Source organism: Microtus oregoni, unplaced genomic scaffold (assembly GCF_018167655.1).
Source record: "Microtus oregoni isolate MIOR12 unplaced genomic scaffold, Mior012 000049F_ref0000343, whole genome shotgun sequence".
In the NCBI taxonomy this organism is placed as follows: domain Eukaryota; kingdom Metazoa; phylum Chordata; class Mammalia; order Rodentia; family Cricetidae; genus Microtus; species Microtus oregoni.
Genome location: NW_024543223.1, coordinates 2,562,786 through 2,585,406, shown reverse-complemented (window position 1 = coordinate 2,585,406; position 22,621 = coordinate 2,562,786). Strand labels below are relative to the sequence as shown.

Here is a 22,621-nt window from a genome sequence, read left to right as displayed (position 1 = left end):
ATTAAAGGCGTGCGCCACCACCGCCCGGCTTTGGGTTTTTTTCGAGACAGAGTTTTTCTGTAGTTTTGGCACCTGTCCTGGACTAGCTCTTGTAGACCAGACTGGCCTCGAACTCACAGAGATCCGTCTGTCTCTGCCTCATGGGTGCTGGGATTAAAGGTGTGTACCACCACCGCCCAGCATTTTATTATTTTTATGGTTTGTGGGCTAATAGCTTTGTTCACAAAAGGAAAACTCAAAACAATTTTGTGATAGAGAACCACATGGCTCTCAGAGATTAAAAGGTTTACTGTCTAGAGCCTGGTATGGTAGATTAGCACACCTATAATCCAGATACTTGTGAGGCAGAGGTCAGGGAGGCAGGAAATTAGGTCATCCTTAGCTATACAGGAAGTTTGAGGCCAGCCTGGGCTGTGACAAAAGGTTTGCTGTTTGCCCAGTGTCTACTATGTTACTTCAGTGTGTCTACATATTAACTTTGGAGAACATACACAAAACCAGCAGTTAGTGGTGTTATACATACTGGAGTGAGGAGCTAGCCTTAATTGTGCTGTATATCCTTCTCTTTGAACTTTTTTCACTTTGTGCACATATTTCTCCTATGCATGGAAATAGCTGCTGGCCATAGGAAACAGTCGAGTTGGGAGTCAGCACAGGCAGCTTTTGGTCTGCATGGTGACCAGCTGGGCTCTGTGAGTTCCCGCTGGTGATTGTGAGTTGTACTCTATCCTCAGGTGTTTAGAGACCATCTTCGAGGAACCCAAAGAACGAAATGGCACACTGGTCTCCGTCAGCCAGCAGAAAAGGAAGCGTGTTCTGGAATTCCAGGATTTTACCCTGCCCCGAAAGAGACGCGCTCGAGGGAAAGTGAAGCTGATGGGCAGCTTCACGAGGGCCCAGAAGGCGGCTCTACAGACTCGAGAGCTGGATGCGCTTTTGATCCAGAAGCTGCTGGAACTGGAGACTTTCTTTGCCAAGGAGGAGGAGCTGGAGCAGTCAGCGAGCTGCTGAGAATGCTGCAGCCGGGTCTCCATGCTGGATCTTTTTAGATCTCCCTGGAATAGGTTCCCTGATTTTGCCCTATGCCTAAACCACTCAACAATGCCCAGTCCATGAAGTTTTACTTATTTCAAGGTGCAGCCTTTTTAGAAGCTGGTGAAGAAGGGTCCTCTAATTCTACTGCTGAGTATAGAGCCTCAGGAATGCTCCCTTTCTCCTGGGAATGGTCCTGAATGATATCAGGCCACCTCCTTCCTGTCTCTCCCATCACAGGTGGAAGAAACCACACATCCTAAGCAACACTAGGGATCTAAGGACTCGGTGTTTGTGCATCCACATGAAGTTCCTCTGTTTATGGTGCTGCTCGACCAAGACATAGAAACCCGGCCTGGGGGGCACCTGGCCAATTGGCCTGTGTGTTCCCACCAGCTCTTTTCAGTGATTGAGAAGAATGAACTGGTGTGTTTCCTGATCTCTGCCCAGGACCTTTAGACTGAGAGAATGTGTGTTTGTGTGTTTGTGGCTTTGCCCCATCTTTTCTCCCATCTGTGAGTGTGGGTCACTAGTGCCAGAGGAGCCCATCCAGGCCCCAACGTAAGTTGCACTTTTTTAATGTTAGTGTTGATAATTTTCATTTTTTTCTTTTTTGTTTTTGTATGCTGCATGTTTGGGGTCTCTAAATGTGATTTTAAAACACTTTGTAAGACATTAAGGAGAAAGGCGATACAAGTCTTAAGAGAGTATATGACAGGCATTTGATCAGCACATGGATGGGGAGTGTCCCCATTTATGTTTCAGGCAGCCCCTCCCCGTCTCCAGCTTCTCATGTAGCTCATTGAAGGAAGCTCTTTTCATCCTCCTCCTCCGTCCTGCCCACTTAGTACACGTAGCTGTTTAGTGGCATATGTAAAAGCAGAGCTCTCAAAAAGATTAAGGTTGAGTGTGGTTTTCTGTGAAATGTTGGTATATGGCAAAGTTGGGACAGTGGTGACAGAGGCTGGCCCGGCGCATTTGCAGCTGCTTGAGTGCCTGCTTCAGGAGTAGGAGAGAGCTGATGGATAGATGAGACCCAGCGAGCCATCCCTCCAGCAAGACCCCGACATCCCAGAGCCAGTTGCCTCTGCGAGAGCCTCACATAGTCTGGTCCTTTGCCAAACCTACTGGAAATGGTTCACATGCTGGAAGTAGCGCAGTTTCTCAGTTTGTATCCAAGGAGTCTGCAGGCAGTAGGCTGCCTTGTCTGGGCAGCAGCCCCAGAGTCATCTTCCCACTGTGCCCTCACCATGCTCTCCAAGGCTCACCTTGTGTTTTCTCATTCCAGGATCTCCTACTCTTTCTGTCTACCCCACAGTTCACGTACAGATAGTTAGCATTCTTGCCTGATGAGTAGGCTGCTCCTCCTAGCCATTGGGTGCCGGTCACCTCTTGCCATGCTCCTAGCTCTGTCCAGGGACGTTTTTCTGTCTGTAGAGGAGAGTGTGTGGTGCTGTGCTGAATGTTAGTCACCGCTCCTAGAATTCCTTCATTCCCTGGCTGGGGAGAAGGGGTGCAGGCTTGTGGTCTTCACGTGCCTATCCTTTGTAGGTTGATGGGCTAGGCCACACTGGAACAGAAAAATAGACATGAGCAGAGGGAAAATGTACCATGACCTTCACCACCTCAGTCGTTAAATAAGTTAGCACACAGCTGCTTCTCTGTGGAGTCTTTGAAGGTCATGACCCCTTGGTTGAGAAGAGTGTGGGCTAGTGTACACGCTGGCCCTCAGTGTTGTGTGCAGATCCCTGTCTTAGCCATGTTTCCCAGACCGTACAGATGTGGTCTGTGTTGACCCTAACGCCTCCCTTCTTGGGGCAGGATTCTAAGGTACTCTGTGCTTCTGAGCTCTGTCATGTGACTGCAGGAAGTGGAGTGGGCTACACATTGTGCCACAAATACATCTGTACATTAGACAGCTTGCAAGCTAGCAGGCAGTAAACGACCGTTGACCAGTTTCACCACCAGGGTCACTAGGGCATCCAGATCACCCAGAAGACAAAAGGTGAGGTGTGCACAACTGTGGCACCAGCAGCATGACAGAGCTTCCAAATTTGCCTATGACAAGGGTTGCACTGGCCTGGACTGTTAGCAGGACTGGAGAGACACAGCTCCACCATAGTCCTGGGCAGTCCTAGGAGGGAAACTGCAGTTCTCGGCCTTCCCTTGGCAAAGGCTCTTCTACTTCAGAGCTAAGAGAAGTTTACTCGTTGAGTAGGTCCCACTCGGCCACACCTGTCTTACCGTCCAGATTCACAGTAAGCCAAACTTGGAACCTGAGCATGATGGGAGATAACGGGTGGTTGGGATGTCACCAGCCGGAACTACAGATCTGTTTTGGGCTGGGAGTTGGAATTTCTGAGGGTGGGGAGCTCTCACCCCAAGTGATAGAAACTGCCATTAAGCACAACTTAGTAGCGCTCAGCTCCAGAAGTTAAGGTTATGGAGAAAGGAGAGAGACCTCAGCTCCAACCAGGTTTCAGCCCATTTCCTTTGCTGTGTTTCGGTTTCTAGCTGTAGCAGCCTCCTTCCCTCCCGTTAGTGCCTCTCATCTTCTCTCCCTACTCTCTGTTCAGTCTTTCCCTCCATTTGTCTAGATGTCCCTCATCACCTGTGAACGCAGATTGTGTCTGTCTTCCCTGCTGCCCCTGCTGGAAGAGCCGACTGCGAGGGAGGCGCAGTAGAAAGATGTGTAGCTTTGCCTTACTCGAGCTTTGACGAGCTCGGAAACTCATGCTGTGAATCCTAAACTTTGTGCTCCTCCAAGAGCTGTGAAAATCATGACTTTTTTTTTTTCACATTTTGCCTGAAAGGGTCTTTTGTGAGGGCTCCAGAGCCAACCTGAGGTCAATTCTAGATCCCACTCCGTGGGCATCCTTCCCCTGGGGCATATCCTCTGCCCACCAGGCTAAGAACAGCAGCAAGTCTGCAGGACTGTGGCAGCAGGTCCAGGGCTGCAGTGCAGCCAAGTGGACACAGTCCTTGGTCTCCCAGGATGGCCAGGGCTCCACCTCCTCTGTCCCATGAGCATTAAGATCTGCACAAGACAACTTAGGTCATGGTGCTTTCCTCCTGCCCATGGGGGAAGGGAGTATGCAGCTGGTGCTTTCTTTAGTCCCCTTGTTTTGTTTCTACAGCTTTCCCCTGGTATCATGAAAAGGGCCTTTTTAATGACCACATTATGGGTGGCTGTATCCAAAGTGTAAAGAATTGGCCAGAGGTGTGGAATGACCTCCCCTGGGTTCCTGTCAGGAGAGGGCTGCTTTCCTGAACTGAACTTCTGCATAGAACTGGCTAGGAAGGGAGACTTTTGTTCAAATCATAATTAATATTCCCTTTTAGCACAAGTTGAGCAGCAAAAGCTATCTTGATTGTGAAGCTGGGGTCCTCATAGCCACCATCCAGCACAGCGAGCTGAGTTCGAGGCTTGTTCTGTCCCTACAAGACTCTGGTGTTGAATTGGATTTGAATTCTCAACAAGAGGCCCCCTTGAGCTGTTGGTTGCTGTCTCATGTGTTCCTCTGTTATCATGGCTAATAGTTCAGTGAAATGTGTCCATCTTTGGTAATGCTGGTATACATGATGCCCCTACAGTTCCTTTTCTGTTCGATAGTTTGTGACTCTAAATGCCCACTGTTACATGAATTAATTTATGAAATAAATTTTTCTTGAAAACTTCTCAGATAATTGTCAAGGTTATTTTGTTCTTAGGACTTGGTAATAGATTCAGATTCTTGTCAGTAAATGATCTAAAGGTTAGGTTGTTGTTGTTTTAATTTGACATTCCAGAGCCTTGTATCAAACATCCATTCCAGAGTAGCCATCCTTTCCCCGAACCTGCCCTCTATTCAGCACATGTTTGGAACTTTGGGTAGCTTCCAGAGGCTCACAGAGCTTAGGGAAGTGGCCAGTCATCCCTTCCCCAGAGAGACTGGTACTAGAAACAGTCCTTTGGAGCAGTCATACCCAGTTAAAGTGAATCACTGATGAAGTGTTTGGGTTGTGAATTTTGTTTTTGGCAGTAGGAGTGTGTTATTTGAAACAGGATCTTACTATGTAGCCTCACATACCATAAGGCCAAAATAAATCTGAGTTCCATTTAGGGTTCTGCTCATCTCATAGCCTTGGCTGGCCCCGAACTCACGATCTTCCTGCGTTAGCCTGTTGGGATTATAGAAAACTGCAGTGGGCTAGGTGTGGTGATTTGTGCCTGTAATTCCAGTAAGACAAGTTCAAGGCTAGCCTGGGCAGTAGAGTGAGGTCCCATCTCAAAATAAAACTAGTTATTAATGCATCTCACTTTCTCCCAGGACAGAGGAGCCAGTGTGCTTGTAAATTCTCTGGTGAAAATATTTCCTTTGTCGGGACTGTCTGAAGCAAGAGTGGAAATGCAGTAGGCTCCATTCGTTTAGTTTTGAGACAGCCTCATCTTCTACCCTGGCCTCCTAGTTGAATGACCTGACCAGTTCATAACCGTGCAGTGAAAGCATTAGCTTCCTGGGGTGCTTTTCTCTCACCAAGCAAAAGCAGTGCCTCATTTGCCTCTTGAACTCTGAGCTTGAGCAGCAAGGAACTCCATCCATACTGTGCTTTCAGCTAGGGAAGTGTCCTATCTGATGGCTGTGCTGCTGCATGTCCAAGAGCTCTTACCTACACACAGCTAATCTTCAAGTAAGGCATTGTTCATTGTTACTAACCATACCTCATCATGGTTCCTGAGTTAGCGCGCCAATCCTGATGTAAGACTTCTCCAGATGAGTTTAGATGAAGGGGAGAAAACACACTTGTACAGTCCTTCTGGAACTTCTCTCAAGAAATGTTCTGGAAAAGTCCTAGTTTTCTGAGCTCCAGGACTGGAGGTGAATTTTTCATAGCGTCTTTCTTAAGTCTCTGTGCCCCTTTGTCCTCAGCAGCCGCTGCTGCTTTCCTCACCCCTCGCAAAGTGGTGGAAACCGTGTGAACGGGCTTCCGCCTGGGCCTGGTGTTTGGGAGCGGCTTGGACATGCTCCCAACTCAGCAGTGTGCTTGCTGCTCCTGTGCAAGGGCCGCACCTCCCTCACATCCTGCACGCTTGCCTCCATCCGTCATTCAGATCTTGAAACTCTCAGATCCTTGGTCTTGAACGTGGTTCCCTCCCATTTCATGGCCCCTACCCTATCACCCCCCGTATGTATTAACAACTGTAATACAAGCTCTCAGCATCCCCATCTGTATTAACAGCTGTAATACAAGCTCTCAGCACCCCCCCATCTGTATTAACAGCTGTAATACAAGCTCTCAGCACCCCCCGGTCTGTATTAACAGCTGTAATACAAGCTCTCAGCACCCCCCGTCTGTATTAACAGCTGTAATACAAGCTCTTCCGTGTCAGGACCTCTTATTTTGTTGGCTCTAGTCCCTCCTGGCCTCTTTGGTATCTAGAACAATGTTTGATATTTACAGCTGTTTGCTGCCTAAACATCATTTTGGTCAATAATAAACTGCATATTACCATAAGATAGTAATGGAGTTGAAGAATTCCTGTGGCCCATCAAGGTCACAGCTGTCATGATGTAATGCGGAGTATGACTCAGGTCTTGGTGCAAACAAGCCAGTGTGTGGCAGTCATGTAAAAATGTAGCACAACTGTGTATAGTGCATACTTAATAGTGCTAATAAATGGCTTACTGATCTATGTAAGTTTTTATTGTCGTAGAGTATATTCTTGTTTTGATTGATTGATTGATTGATTGAGAGACAGTCTCACTGTGTAGCCTTGGCTGGCCTGGAACTCACTATGTAGACCAGGCTGGCCTCGAGCTCACGGAGATGTGTGAGTAGAAAGCTTACTGGACAACAGCAACAACCCCAGCATCCCATGTGTGGTGCCTCAAGAGGCCACACGAGGTCAGGAACGTAGTTCAGTGAGAAAGCAGTTGCCTTGCGTGTGTAGTGTCTCAGGTTCCATCTCCAGTTCCACCTAGGCCTCCCTCCTGAAAGCAGCCACACTGAATGACAGGCCTCTACCATCTAGCTTTGTGTAAATGCACTGTTTGTGTTCATAATGTAGCATTTACACATTTACACAAAGAAATCACCTAAACATTTCTTAGAATATGTCCCTGTGCAGAACCAGGGGCTGGCCCTCAGAAAAGGTTTCCCATATATAACGGCTGCACAGACTGGCCCGAGTTCATTTGAAGACCGTTAACTCTCTCATTCCTTGTCATTCCCTGAAGAGCCTGTATAGTGGTTGTTCCTGTTTGCATAACACAGTGTCTGGCTCTGTGCAGTTCTGGAAGCAGACCTGCACTTGCAGGCTTCACCATCTGATTGGCTTGCTGGACGTGGCATCAAATTGGAGTCACCTACTTAGGTATACATGTCATGATGGTAAAATTGGATACTTGTATAAGATTCCCCCCACCTTTCTTTCCCTTCCTTCCTTCCTTTCTTCCTTCCTTCCTTCCTTCCTTCCTTTCTGAAATACAGAATAACAAACACCCACATTTTCACCCATCCATAATTAATAGTGAAGTTGTAGAGTGTGTGCCTGGAATGTACCAGGCCCTTGGTTCAGTTCCCAGTAATACAAAAAGCCAAAAACTAAACAAACAAAAGCAAAGTCATTAATAAGGATTGGCATTGTTCATTTGATTCCAGTCAGGTTCAGAAGAACTCAAGAATTACACCCATGACCAAACCCCTACTAGGCTGTCAGGCCCTGTCTCGTCTTACTGCATACATTAGCTGCCCTTCAGTACCTTATCTGCCCTCTCCCTTTTCCTCTCTCTCCCTTTTTATCACTCCACAAATAATCTACAATCCAAACACTATGCTTAATATTTAGCCTCTAGATTATGATTACTGCTGTATCTTCATTGTCCCCCAAGGCCAGAAAAGCTTGGTCTTAGCCTATGGCCCAGGGGAAGATGGCCGAACAAGCGGTAGAGCATAGAGGAAGAAGTCAGTCCCTCAAGGTGCTGTGCCCTTGAAAGGGATGTCTCTGACTTCTGTCACCATGAGTTCAGCAGGTCTTTTCTGTCATATGCTGTCACTGTGGTGTATTGTGCATACCACCACAGGTTCAAAGCAATGGCCAAGCTGAAACAACCTCAAGCCAAAGTCAACGTTCCTCTTTCTGTCTTAGACATTTGGCCATAATGATAGTAAGTTTACACATATTTGGCTTTTGAGGTGTTCTTGGGTTGGTAGACAGCTCTAGAGTAAGCCATCATAGAAATGTGATTGGAGGATTGAGATGGCTCCGTGGGTAAACTGCTTACAGGCAAGCATGAGTTCCTGAGGTCAGTTCCCAGAACCCACGAAACAGCTGAGGGCAGCAGGATGAATCTGTCTTTACCACTGGAAAAGTTGAGAAAGGCAGATCTTGGAGGTTAGCTAGCCAAAATTGTGATCCCTGGGTTCAACGAGAGACCCCGATTAAAAAAATATGTAGTGGAGAGTGATAGATGAAAGATACCGAACATTGACCTGTGACCTCCATACACACACACAGGAGATTGCCCACTCACATGCACACATACACCCCCCCACACACACACTTGAAATTTGACTGGAGAATTTCTTCTCTGATAGTAATTGAGTTGATTCTTGTATACAGAAAAATCCAGAGTTTTCTGAAGTTAAAATTCAAATTGGGTTCCTGTGGAAAATGATTTATCAAGGATTAAGCACATTGTTTAATGATTGATGTGGGTGGGCCCAAACCCCTGTGGATGGTGTCACCCTGTTACCAGCTGGTTCCCTGGGTATGTAAGAAAGCCAGCTGAGCGAGCCATGGGAAGAAAGTCAGTAAGCAGTGTTCCCTTGTGGCTTCTGCTTCAGTCCTTGCCTCTAGGTTTCTGCTGTAGCTTTCTCTGATGACGGATTGTGACCTGTAAGCCAAATAAACACTTTATACCCCAGGTTGCTTTTGGTCATGTTCTTTACCACAACAATGTAAGACAAACTGAGATACCCTCAGGTCATCTTTAAGTCACATACACATGTGCTTATCTCCAGAGCAGCAGTCCTCAGCCTATGGGACACGACTCCTTTAGAGGTCACATGGCAGACATCCTGCATCTCATATATTTATATTATGATTAATAACAGTAGCAAAATTATAGTTATGAAGTAGCAATGAAATAATTTTATGGTTGGGGCTCACCATAACATGAGGAACTGTATTAAAGGGTCTCAGCATTAGGAAGGTTGGGAACCACTGCTCTAGAGTAACCATTAGAGAATGAACACAAATAATAGCTGGTGTGTTGGTTTGAAAGCAAATGGCCCCCAAAGGGAGCTATGTGAGTTTTATCTCAATAGGCAAACTATGCACGGTGGGTCACACCTGTAGCTCTGGTACTTAGGTAACTGAGTATGAGGATCATGACTTCAAGACCAGTCTAGGTTACACACTCACAGGCCAGCCTGGGCTACATATCATCACCCTGACTCAGAAAATAAAATCTGAGAGTTGGAGACATGGCTGGCTCAGCAGCTAAGAGCATGTACTGTTCTTCCAGAAGACCTGGGTTTGATTCCTAGCACCCATGTGAGGCGCCTCACATAGAAACTCCAGTCCTGGGGGTATGCAACTTCTCTGGCCTCTGTGGGCACCTGCATGCATGTGACAGACCTATACACAGACATATAATTTAAAATAATAAAAATAAATCTTTAAAAAAAATAGAGGCTGGAGAGATGGTTCAGTGGCTGAGAATACTTGGTGCTCCTACAAAGAGCCCAGGTAGTTTCCGGCACCCACAGGATGGTTCACAACTATCCATCCGTAACTCTGTCTCCAAGGGATCTGGCATCTTCTCTGTGGACACCATACATGCATGTGGTGCATATACAAACATGTACTAATAATATATAGGCACATAAAATAAAATGTAAATTTGCCATACTAATACAACTGAGAAAAATAACATGCTTAATAGATGCAAAAAATAGCTTTTTAATTTTGAAGTTCTGTTACCTTTTTTGTTATTGTTGTTCCCTGTGCTTTTGGTGTTATAGCCAGAAAGTCACTGTCAAATCCAGTATATAAATTTTCTTAAAGGTTAATTAGGCAGTGAGTGGTAGTGCATACATTTAAATCCCAGCATTCAGGAGGCAGCAGTATGGGGATCCCTGTGAGTTCAAGGCCAGGCTAGTCTACAAAGTGAGTTCCAGAACAGCCAGGACTTCACAGGGAAACCCTGTCTCAAAAAACTAAAACTAAATAAATAAATAGATAAAATAAAATAAAATCTTAGGGGTTAGAGAGATAGCTGAGTGGTTAAGAGCATGGTGCTCTTCAAGAGAGCTTGAGTTTGATTCCCAGCACCTACACTGAGCAGCTCAAACTCCCCAGAACTCCAATGACAAGGAATCCAATGCCCTCTTCTGGGCTCCACCACAGAGGTACAGATGATTGTGTGTGTGTGTGTGTGTGTGTGTGTGTGTGTGTGTACTCATGCACACACATTGTTCTAGTTTGCTTTCTGTTGCTGTGATTAAAACATGACTATATCCTGGTCTACAAAGCAAGTGTCAAGACAGCCAGAGCTGCTACACAGAGAAAGCTTGTCTCAAAAAATCAAAATCAAAACAAAACAAACCAACCAAACAAACAACACATGACCTTAAACAACTTGGGGAGAAGGGTTTATTACATTTTACAGGTTAGAGCCTATGATCATGAGACGTCAAGAGGAGACACCTGTAGCAGAAACCAGAGGAATGATTTACTGGATTGCTTCCTCTGGCTTGCTCAGCTACCACCTGCCCAATGATCCAACACCACAGTGGGCTGGACCCTCCTTCACCAATCAACGATCTAGAAACTGTCCCAGGAACATGCCCACAGGCCATCTGATGGAGGCCGATTCTTCAACTGAGGTTCCCTCTTCTGGAGTTCCTCTAGTCTGCCTTCAGCTGACAATAAAAACTAACCAGTACCCTTCCTGTTGCGGCCTCGGAGAACAGCAGCCATGGCCCTGCGCTACCTCATGGCTGTGGGTCTCAACAAGAGTCACAAGGTGACTAAGAACATCAGCAAGTCAAGGCACAGCTGACAGGCGGGCACCTCACAAAGCACACCAAGTTCTTGTGGTACATGATCCAGGAGGTGTGTGGCTTCGCGCCCTACGAACAGCGTGCCATGGAGATGCAAGGTCATCAAGAAGAGGACGGTGGGCACTTACATAGGCGCCAAGAACAACCGGAGGAGCTGAGCATTGTGCTGGCTGCCATGAGGAAGACAGAGGCCAAGAAGGACTGATCCTCACCCCCACCCCTGCTCCCAATAAATGTTGCCGTGGCACAGAAAACCAACCAACCAACCAACCAGCACATACGGTCACATAAAATAAAAAAGTTTAGTTTTCCATTGTGCGTTTTTAAGTTTTGCTTTCGAAAAGCATGCGTGTGTGTGTGTGTGTGTGTGTGTGTATGTGCACATAAATTCACACGGAACAACTTTCCAGTCAATGTTAGTGTTTCACTACGTGGGTCCAGGTGGTCAGGCCTGCTAACAAGGCCTTTACCCACTAAGCCATCTCACCAGCACTCTATACAGTTTGAAGTGCAGGTCTTGGATCCCATTTTAGTATAAAGTTTAAGTCGAATTCATTTTTTTACATATATACGTTTTTAATGTTTAAATTTAATTTTTTTATATGTATGGATGTTTTACCTACATGTATGTCTGCTCTCAACTTGCATGCCTGGTGCCCTTGGAGGCCAGAGGAGGATGGGATATTCTGGAATTGAAGTTATAGACAGTTGTGAGCCACCATGTGAGTGTTGGGAATCGAACTGGGTTCGCTGAAAGAGCAACTAGTGCTCTTAAGCACTGAGTCAGCTCTCCGGTCTTCATTTGTTTTTATTATAATAGTGTTTTTAGTTTTGCTCCTTTTTTTTTTAAAAAAAAGGTGTATACAGTATATTTACTCCATGTTTTCAAAAGAATTGAAAAAATTCAAATGATGTATAATCATTGTGTGGTATAGCCACTGTGTTACATAAGGCTTTTAAAAAAAAGTCTATGTAGCCTTGGTTGACCTGGGATTCAGGACACTCCAGAGAGCTGGGATTCCAGCATCATTTTGAAATAATTTACCTCATCCCTTTGAATTACAACACTCAATTCCATACTAACAGCAAAACCACAACGTAGGAAGATGTCTCTCTTCTAATACCAAACCTGTGTCTTGCAGGTTCTTTTTAGTGGTTGGTTTTACTACAACTGAATTTAAGTAACTACACAGAAATAATCTCAACACTAATTAGCATATCTTCCTGTGTCAAATATCTAGCGAAGACAAGGTTAGCAAAAGAAAAAATCGGGGCTTCCATCCTACAGTTTTTGCACCCAAGTTCAACCATTTTTCTAGGGCTTTAAAAAGAGGGGGAAAAGTTCAGAAAAAAATGGTTTTCGATGTCATTGACGTAGAAATACTGGGTTTTCTATTATACAATTTGTGAGCCCTTTGCCTAATAATGCGCCCTTGAACAACATCTTAACTTCGCCGACCTCTTTAAAATGAGAGTAATATCCAAGGGCTGGTTGCAGGTCTCCAAGTAAGTGCTTAGAAAAGTGTCAGGTACCACTGAAAGATCATTTCCCCCTCACAACTGAAAAGGACGGGAGCAAACACCATGACACCAGGAGCCTAGCTTGACAGCTTTCTGCATTCATACAAGCCCCTCGCCCTCCAGAGCCCCGGGCAGCCAGCACAGCAGTGACGTGAGAATGGAAGACTCCCGGCTCCAGGGGACTCAACGCCTTTTTCTGGACTCCGTGGGCGCCCGGAGACAGGTGGCACGCACACACAGAGCACAGGATGGCTCAGACTTTTTGGGTGCAGGAGCGGCTCAACCACCAGCGTCAAGCGCAGGTCAGCACACACGCCAAGGGCGCAGCACTCAGACTTCCGGGCCCAGGCCTTCGCGTTCCTGATTGGTCCGGTGACGACGCAGGCGTGCGTCCGAGGGCGGAAGGGGGCGTGTCCGCCTAGGAGTAGGCGAGATGGCGGCGTCAGGGGGTCGCCGGTGCGTTCGCTCGCTACCTGGAGTCATGCTGTGGCGGAGCAGGTACGGCCTGGCGGGAAGCTGCTGGGGCGGGGGCAGCCCGGACCAAGCCAGGCTGTGGGGAGAGGAGGAGCCATGTGTCGTCGCGGGCTCGCGGCGAGTAGGTCTGACAGGGACAGGAATGACACGGAGCCACCTTTACCTTTGCTCAAGAGCAGGCGCCACAGCCACCGCGTGGACTGTGAAATGAGTTCGGGTATGGCCTAAAGGCTCTCCTGGTCCTTTCCAGCTAGGTGGAACAAACTGATTATGCTGTCTGCTAGTCGCTAGAATGGAAGCGGAGCTGAACCCCCTTTTTTCAGGTATTCGCGTTCGCAGCAGGATGGTGTGGTTTGGAAGAGCACAGCACTACCAAGCGATTTCCACTCCAAGTCTTAAAGTTTTAAAGCTTTGAGGTGAAAGGTTTAGACTGGTTATCTGAAAAATCTGTGGTGGAATTGTGGGCTTTATCCTGCTGACCTCAAATGTCTATGTTCCTTAAGTTCCTAGGCTGCTCCAAGACCTGAGGGATCTTGTAAATGCCATTTATTTTGTCTGTTTGAGACAGAGTTTCGTTCTGTAACCCAGGCTGGCCTTGAAATCACAGCAATCCTCCTGTCTCATCCGCCCTCCAAGTGCTTCCCAAATGCTGGCATTACAGGCATGAGCCCCTGTTTATTCTTTCTGGGGGGACTGGGAGAGATGAGGAGTAAGTTCTTAACCCAGGGAGGAGTGAAGAAAGATAGTTCTCTATTTTGCTAAGTAACTCACTTCATAGCCAGCCCAGATTTGCATACAAGTGATTGATTGCCTGTGTCCATAGGGCTCTCAAAATGGCCTAGAACTACCTGGGTGTATAGTTTGTGAGCCCCCTGACATGGATGCTGGAAACCAAACTTTGGCCCTCTTAATTGCTGAGCCCTCTCTCCAACCCCAATATTGCTCATTTTTAAAAAACTATGTATGTGTATGGATGTACACATGTATGCCTGTGTACCCGTGTGTTCCTGGTGTTCATGGAAGCCAGAAGAAGACATTTAATCCACTGGAACTGTAGATACAGGTCGTTGTGAGCTGCCATTGGGTGCTGAGAATTGAACCCAGGTCCTCTGGAAGAGCTGCTCATGCTCTTAATCGCTGAGCCCTCTTTGCAGCCCCTGATGAATTTTAAGTGATGGTAAAAAAAGGATGTGCCTCATTCACCATTAAAAAATGGAAGGCGGGGCTGGAGAGATGATGGCTCAGTGGTTAAGAGCATTGCCTGCTCTTCCAAAGGTCCTGAGTTCAATTCCCAGCAACCACATGGTGGCTCACAACCATCTGTAAAGAGGTTTGGTGCCCTCTTCTGGCCTGCAGACATACACACAGACAGAATATTGTATACATAATAAATAAATATAAAATAAAATAAAATAAAAAATGGAAGGCAAGGGCTGGAGAGATGGCTCAGAGGTTAAGAGCACTGGCTGCTCTTCCAGAGGTCCTGAGTTCAATTCCCAGCAACCACATGGTGGCTCACAACCATCTGTACTGACATCTGGCGCCCTCCTCTGGCATGCCGGCATACATCGAGGCAGAATGTTGTATACATAATAAATAAATAAATCTTAAAAAAAAAAAAGGAAGGCAAAACAAGTCATCCTTTAGTGCCAGTGATAGATAGGCAAGACTGGAATTTGGTTCAAGGGTGGAAAGGGATGAGGATATGTCTAGAATGCAGTTATCAAATGTGTTATATATTAAGGTATAAATAGATATACATAAGAGATAACATTTTTCTAAGTTTTAAGTAATATATTATCTAATTGTAAGAGGTAAATGAAGGCTCCATGTTGCAGGGAAGTTTTTCTTTTTTAAAAAAAAATTAATTTATTTTTGTTGTTTAGGTGTTTTGCCTGCAAGTATTTCTGTGCACCATGTGCATCCATGGTGAGCACAGAAGCTATTGGCATTACCCAGGATGGTGAGCCCAGGTGGGTGCTGGGAAATAAACTCAGGTACTCTGGAAGAGCAGCCAGTGCTCTGTAGCTTTGGAGCCTGTCCTGGAACTAGCTCTTGTAGACCAGGCTGGTCTCGAACTCACAGAGATCCACCTGCCTCTGTGTCCCAAGTGCTAGGATTAAAGGCGTGCGCCACCACCGCCCGGCTTCAGCCCCAAAGTTTTTCAGTAATTGAGTGATGTGTGATAACAGGAGAGAAGCATCTTGGGTTATAATTTAGAGTCATACATGTTTTCTAAACGTATTTGATGAGAGTGGGTAGGGAGATGATTCATCCGGAAAAAGTGGTAGCTGACCCACATTTGGTCCTTAGAAGTCTCGTGGACAGCTGAATTTAGTGATGCTCATCTGTAATTGCAGCTCGCCTATATTGAGGGGGCAGGTGAGGACAGGGTAGCTCGAGGAGCTCAGGGACTAGTGTAACAAGACTATGCTGCAGCAAGGTGCAATCAAGAACCAACTCCTGAAAGCTGTCCTCTGAGCGCCACATGCGTTCACGGTGTGAACTTGCGCTCTCTCGCTCTCGTACACACAAGACTGGTGCTGGCTTGGTGACTAATGCTCATAATCCAAATACTTGGGAAGTGGAGACAGGAGGTTCAGAAATTCAAGGCTGTCCTTGGCTACGTTGGTAGTTACAGGCTATCCTGGGTTTTATGAGACCATGTCTCAAACATTACTACCCCAGCCTGCTAAAAACTTGGTTTGGCTGAAATGTTTAGCAAAGGTAGAGATTAGCAGTTATGCACCAATCTTCTGCCAGTTCCAGAAGGAGGTGGAGGTATAGATTGGGGCTCTGACAGCTGTAGTTTTTACAAGCACTCTAGGTTGTAAGTTCAGGCAAGTCTAGACAGTCTAATGGAAAAGGGGAATACTTTACTACTACCTTGTAGAATGTGGGGTAAAGCTTTCAAGAGACCTGCAACTTAGAGCTCTCTGGCTTTTGAAAATAGAGAGAAGTAAGGACTATAGTTAGAATGCTAGCACCCATGGTGATACTAAAAACATCTTGTGAGGCTGGAGAGGGTACTCAGTGGTTAAGAGCACTTGCTGTTCTTCCAGAGGACTGTGGTGATTCACAGCCTTCTGAAACTCCAATTCCAGGGCATTAGAAACCCTCTCTGGCCTCCATGGGCACTGCATACACATGGTGCACAGATATACACATAGGCAAAACACACACACACACACACACACACGAGATCTTGGCAGTTTTCTGTAAAAATTAAAGATGTACAAACACTGTCTCTAAGCAGAGTGTGTTGCTTGCTCACCTGGCTGTCTTTAAACTTTGGTGGAAATAAAACTAAAGAAAAAAAAACTTTGAGGCAGGCAGATCTCTGTGAGTTCGAGGCCAGCCTGGTCTACAAGAGCTAGTTCCAGTAAAGCTTCAAAGCTACAGAAAAACCCTGTCTTGAAAAAACAAAACAAACAAACAAAAAACAAAAAAAATTTTTTAAAGTCCCCCCCACACATGGGACTGGAGAGGTGACTCAGCCCTTAAAAGCACTTATTACTCTCACAGAGGACCTGGATTGGGTTCCCAACAGCAACTTGGTAACTAGTTTCAAGAGATCTGATGCCCTTTTCTCTCCTTGTGGGCACTGTACGCATATATGAATACATACAGGCAAAAAACAATATAAAAACATTTGCAACTGGGAACAGACCAGCCTGGGTGGATTGGTAATTGGAACTTGGTATAGTCAGTAATAATGGTACATGCACGTACCTGCAGGCAAAACACTCATATATAAAAATCTTAAATGATATTTTTAATGTCATTACTTTTAGTATTAGTATTTGTATATGTAAGTAAGTGGTAGGCCCTAGACTAAAGGTTTTACGTGGTGGACTTAGCGCTAATGAGGTGGGCTCTGATTTTAAAGGTGAGGGAATTGATTGCACAGGATTTGAACCAAAATTTGAGCCAAAGCCAAGTGCTTACACTCATTTTATTTTGGTTTCGTGAAAGGCTCTCATTCTGGTCCTCCAGCCTCAGCCTTCCAAGTGTTGGGATTACATGTGTGTGTCACCACACCTGGCTTTAAAATAGCCTACTTGAAGATTTGTACCCTTGGTTTTCTTTGTAAGAGACACCTGACTGAACTTATCTGTTCTTCTCTCTGGGCCTTATTTTTTTTTTCTTTTTCCTTTTCAAAACATTTAATGTTTATCATGTTTTGTGAGCTTGTATGTCTGCACCACATGCCTGGTACCCATAGAGGCCAGAAGAAGGCATTGGGTCCCTTGGAACTGTAGTGAGACAGGTGGTTTGTAACTACCGTGTGGACACCGGGAATCAAACCCAGGTCCTTTCTTACAAACTGTATATTCAGACCTTTGGCAAGGCACAAGAACTTTACCTTCACTTCTTAGTCTGCCCACTTTTCACTGTCATTATCCAAGTCACCCCTTCTCCCATAAGAATGCCTTCAATACCAGTGTCATTGTTTGACTCTTGGCCCTCTGTTTCCTGTTTGCCACAGACAGACACAATGGTCTTTTCAAAACAGAACCAAGACTAGCCTCTCTGTCTTGCTCCCATCTCAGGCCTCTGTTTCCCCTTTCCTCCTCACTCAAGTTTCTTGCTACTCTGTGTACCATCGCTGGTCTTCGGCATTTGCTGTCTTTTCTACCCGCTATGTGGATTGCACCCTGTCTTAGTTAGGGTTTCTGTTGCTGTGATGGAACACCTTGACCAAAGCCTGCTTTCTTATAGAACCCAGGACTACCAGCCCAGGGATGGCCCCACCCACAATGAACTGGACCCACCCCAATCAGTCACTAATTAAGAAATATGCCCTACAATCTTGACTGCCTTCTGCAGCACACAGTGTCTTCTAATCTCAGGCTGGCTCTACCCCACTGCTGCTGCCATTCTTGGTGTCATCTCATGGCATTGGCATCTCACCAGTAGCCTTTCCTGGGCTCCCTTCCGGGACCCCAGCCCCGCCACACAGTGCTAAGCCTCAGCTGCTATCCGTGACCCCTTCAGGTCTTCAAAATCAGTACTACCTGCTTGACTTCTAGACTCCCAACTTCGACTGCCAGCATGAGATACAACCTTGGATGTTTCTAGAACACAGCTTCTGTGTGCTGAACCTGAAGGAACCCTTTACAGAAGACTTCACCTCAACGATGCTGGTTTCTTCTTAATCACCCCTAATTTCTTAGCTCTAGATAACCAGCATCAACTGTCCCAATCACACAAAGGTTCCACCTCAGTGTTGCCTCTTGTGAATCATGGCTGACTAGAATGGCACCTCTTCAGCCCCAGCTGACTGGAATGACAGGATCTTAATTCAGAATAGCAAACAGCCCTAATAGAATCTTTAAACTCCCTTTTAAAACCCACAAGCCAGGCCTCATATTGTCTGTACTGCTTTAACAGTCTTATCTCCCAAGCTCCTACAGAACAGCTCATTGAGCTCTCAATACTCAATTTTTTTTGTTGTTTATTTGTTTGTTTTTTATTCTTTTTTAAAGCCCAAAGTTCCCAAAAGGTGGTCGGGTCTGTCATAGCAATACCCCACTGTACCAGCTTGTCTTAGTTAGGGTTTCTAACACCACAACCAAAGTATCTTTTTTTTTTTTTTTTTTGGTTTTTCGAGACAGGGTTTATCTGTGGCTTTGGAGCCTGTCCTGGAACTAGCTCTGTAGACCAGGCTGGTCTCGAACTCACAGAGATCCGCCTGCCTCTGCCTCCCAAGTGCTGGGATTAAAGGCGTGCGCCACCATTTGAGAGGAAAAGGGTTTCTTTTTATTTATTTATTTATTTATTTATTTATTTAACTTTATTATGTTCGTTGGTGTGAAGGTGTCAGATCTCGTGGAACTACATTTTCAGACAGTTGTGAGCTGCCATGTGGGTGCTGGGAATCGAACCCGGGTCCTCTGGAAGAGCAGTCAGTGCTCTTAACCACTGAGCCATCTCTCCAGCCCCGGAAAAGGGTTTCTTCAGCTTATGTTTCCATATAACAATTCATCATCAAAGGCAGGAACTCACACGGAACAGGAACCTGGAGGCAGGAACTGATACAGAGGCCATGGAGGAGTGCTGCTTGCTCCTCATGGCTTGCTCAGCCTACTTTTTTTTTTTTTTTTCTCAAGATAGGGTTGTTTCTCTTTGGCCCCTGTCCTGGAACTAGCTCTTGTAAACCAGGCTGGCCTCAAACTCACAGAGATCCACCTGCCTCTGCCTCCTGAGTGCTGGGGTTAAAGGTGTGCACCACTATTGCCTGGCTCAGCCTGCTTTAATATAGAGTCCAGGACCACCAGCCCAGAGGTGGCCCCACCCACAAAGGACTGCATCCTCCCCCATCAATCATTAATTAAGAAGTTGCCCTAGGTGCTGGCGAGATGGCTTTGCAGTGAAGAGCACTGGCTGCTGCTCTTCAATTCCCAGCACCCACACAACAGCTCACAACCATTTGAAACTAGTTCCAGGGAATCCAGTATCCTCTTCTAGACTCTGAGAGTATCAGATACAGACAAACATGCGGGCAAAATATCCATACATGTAACATAGAAATCTTTAAAAGTAAAAAAAAAAAGAAGAAGAAAAAAAGAAAAGCTGGGCATGGTGATGCAGACCTTTAATCCCAGCACTTGGGAGGTGGAGGCAGGCGGATCTCAGTGAGTTTGAAGACAGCCTTATCTGCAAAGCAAGTTCTAGGACAGCCAGCACTACATAAGAGATCCTGGTAGTTGTTGGTGGTGTTATTGTTGTTATTAAGGAATTGTGGGGGAAGAGGTGATGGCTCAGTGAGTTAGACAAGTGCTTACTGCCTGTCTTAGTCACTGTTTCATTGTTGTGAAGAGACACCATGACCAATTCAACATTTAGAAAAGGAATCATTTTCCTAGAGGTTTGTTTACAGTTTCAGTTAGTCATTATGGCTACGAAGAGACAGTAATGGTGCTGGAGCAGTAGCTGAGGGCTTTATATCCTAATCCTCAGGCAGCAGGCTTTGCAGGGGGGGAGGGAGAGGAGAGAGAGACAGAGAGGGAGAGAGAGACTGGACCTATCATGGGCTTTTGAAATCTCCAAGCCCATCCCCAGTGAATACACGAGTCTATGGGGGCCATTCTCCCTCAGAACCACCACACTGCTCAAGCATGAGGTCTGGACTTAGATTCCTCACACTTAAAAGATGAGCATGGCTGTGCCCAGGCTTGGAGCTGTAGTGTTGAAGGGAGAGCAGAGACAGAAAGGAGTACTGGGGCTTGCTGGCCGCCAGCCTCACTTTGAGAGATCCTGTGTCAAAGGGATAAGACAGGTGACAGAGTAGGGCACCAACATCCCTGTCTATGCACATCCAAGTCCCGCCCTCACCCACCGTGTCTTTGGTTTTTACCTATGCAAGTGAGGTGAAGGAGAACGTCCTTTCCTTCATGATGAGTAAATCCAGGAGCATTTTCTGATTCTTTAAAAAACCTTTTAAGTACTTCTCATTGCTGGGGAAGGAATGTTCAGAAAGCCTGGCGGTGCAACCAACACAGTTGTATGTGGTAATAGTTTAAGCTACTTGAAAAGTGGAGGCAAGTGGATCACTTGTACCTGGTACCCTTCACTCGTTGCTACAAAGAAGACTAGAAAATGAAGGCAATAGGTATCTAGAAAAGGAAGCAGATTTGTAAACATCTGGCCTGCTGTGACACAATAGAAAGGTCTGGGGGAGAAGCCAGTTGAAAGCGTGCTACCCCAGGCCAGGAAATCTGTTGAGAATAAATTCAGTTTTAGATGATTCAGAGTAGATGGTGGGGAAGCTGATTGCGAATCTAGACATCAGGGGCTCTGGAGGCACAGTTGAAGTAGTGAGTAGCCCTTTAAAGCTATGTGCCTGGGAGCCGTTCCAGGGAGAGAGTCTGGGTTGGGGGGGAAAAGTCTGTACCTGGGCATGGCTGCATATCAAAGTTAGAAAGCAAAAGAGAATCTGCAAAAAAGACTGACAAAGTCCCAGAAAGCTAGGAGGAGGATTCATGGTCCCAGAAGTCAGGAGATTCAGGGAGACAAAAAAGAAAAAGACAAACTTTTTTGCTGCTGCCAAGAAAGAGACCTGGTTCAGTGACATTGGGAGCGTGGAAGGTGCTGGTGACCTTGACTGAAGGTGATGTGATAGGAACAAAATGTGACGACGTGATTGACAGTGAAGGCAGGCAGCCCTTCAAAGGCTGTGATGGAAGAGAAGAAAGATGGGGTGGAAACTGGAGAGAGACGTGGTGCACATCTCAGGAATTACAGTATTTATGTCATGAGAGACAAGCTGCGGGGGAAGCTGGGTGCATACTCAGTGTGTGTATCCAGAGGTGGTGGACAAGTGGTTATGGGTTGTGTCATCCTCACCCTCCCAGACCTTTGAGTTAGGAACAGTAGAGCAGTGTCTAGAGCCCTCCCCCTCCCTTTTTGTTTTGGTTTGGTTTTGTGTTTTGAGATATTCTCTTGCTATGTTGCCCAGACTAGTCCTGAACTCTCAATCCTCCTGCATCAGTCTCCCAGCACAGTCCACTAATTCCACTTGAAAAGCAGGGCTGTAGGCTCCTGTTCTCAGATGGGGCAGTGCCCAGTCCTGTTAACAGCTGTCCACAGGCTGAGACGCCCCATTCTTCACATAGAGGAGGAGCCAGGTCCGGCACAGAAGCCACAGCGGCACCACGTGGGGAGGGTGTTTACAAGTTAAGTTGTTTGAGAAAAACAAATCAAAGTACTGAAACCTGATAATGTTTATAGGAATTAATTACTAAATACCATAAGGTAAACAATATGTACAAAAGTTATAAATGCATTTCTGTTTTTCACAAAAAAAATCAATTTGGATGTTTATAATAATGAAAGTTACTACTTTTATATTATAAAGTGCTTCAAAGAAGAAAGAAACATTTACTGGCAAGGATATAGTTTCTCTATTTAGATTTCAGATCAGTATTTTGGAAACTGAAGCATGGTATGATGGTGCATACCTTTAATCCTACAACCCAGGAGGCAGAGGCCAGAGTATCTCTGCAAGTTCAAAACTATGCTAGCCTAAATAGTGAGTTCTAGGCTAGTCAGGGCTACATACTGAGACCTTGCCTCCAAACAAAAAAAAAAAACACCTGTATATGTGAGTGCTTACACATGATGTATGTGCATCATATAAGTACCTGGTGCCCAAACAGGCATTTCAGAAACTAGGGTGTTACCTAAATTGAAACTCAAAGCATTGGAGGTTTGCTCTTTGATGAGCAAATTCTAGCGGCTAACCAGACACAGTGCTCTGCGTCCCAGTGCAGTCATTTACTACCACTGGCATGTATCTGATTTCCCCAGGGGAAGTGGGCTTCTCAGATCACGCCTCTTAGAGTAGGTAAGTGGTCCTTTACGTCTGCTCACTCTCTCACTGGGTAGAGTAGCCACAAAAGACAGTTAAAACATTGCACACCAGAGTCACCATGGTAGTGCACAAACATAATCCCAGTGCTAGTGAGCAGCACAGGAAAGGGGAACATTCAAGGCCAGTCTGAGCTACATGGTGAGACCGTGTCTCAAAACAACAATTCAC

General features: G+C 45.9%; 2 protein-coding genes and 1 pseudogene across 4 annotated transcripts in view; all 3 read left to right on the top strand.

The window, feature by feature from the left end:
- The window catches only part of LOC121436436 (protein PRR14L-like), a 73,393-nt gene extending 66,720 nt beyond the window's left edge, over positions 1-6,673 (top strand). For both annotated transcript variants that reach the window (XM_041636322.1, XM_041636321.1), the window contains exon 9: positions 735-6,673. In XM_041636322.1, coding sequence (XP_041492256.1) covers positions 735-1,011 — 277 coding nt within the window. In that variant the 3' untranslated portion in view covers positions 1,012-6,673. The remainder of the gene's footprint in view (positions 1-734) is intronic.
- A 4,324-nt stretch (positions 6,674-10,997) lies between these two features.
- On the top strand, positions 10,998-11,287 carry LOC121436600 (annotated as a pseudogene).
- A 1,715-nt stretch (positions 11,288-13,002) lies between these two features.
- The window catches only part of LOC121436453 (phosphatidylserine decarboxylase proenzyme, mitochondrial), a 55,059-nt gene continuing 45,440 nt past the window's right edge, over positions 13,003-22,621 (top strand). Inside the window, exon 1 of one of the 2 annotated variants that reach the window (XM_041636377.1) lies at positions 13,003-13,101. In XM_041636377.1, the coding sequence (XP_041492311.1) occupies positions 13,037-13,101 (65 nt within the window). In that variant the 5' untranslated portion in view covers positions 13,003-13,036. Of the gene's footprint in view, positions 13,102-13,374; positions 13,401-22,621 lie in introns of those variants that run through there. The other variant, XM_041636378.1, reaches the window with a different exon arrangement.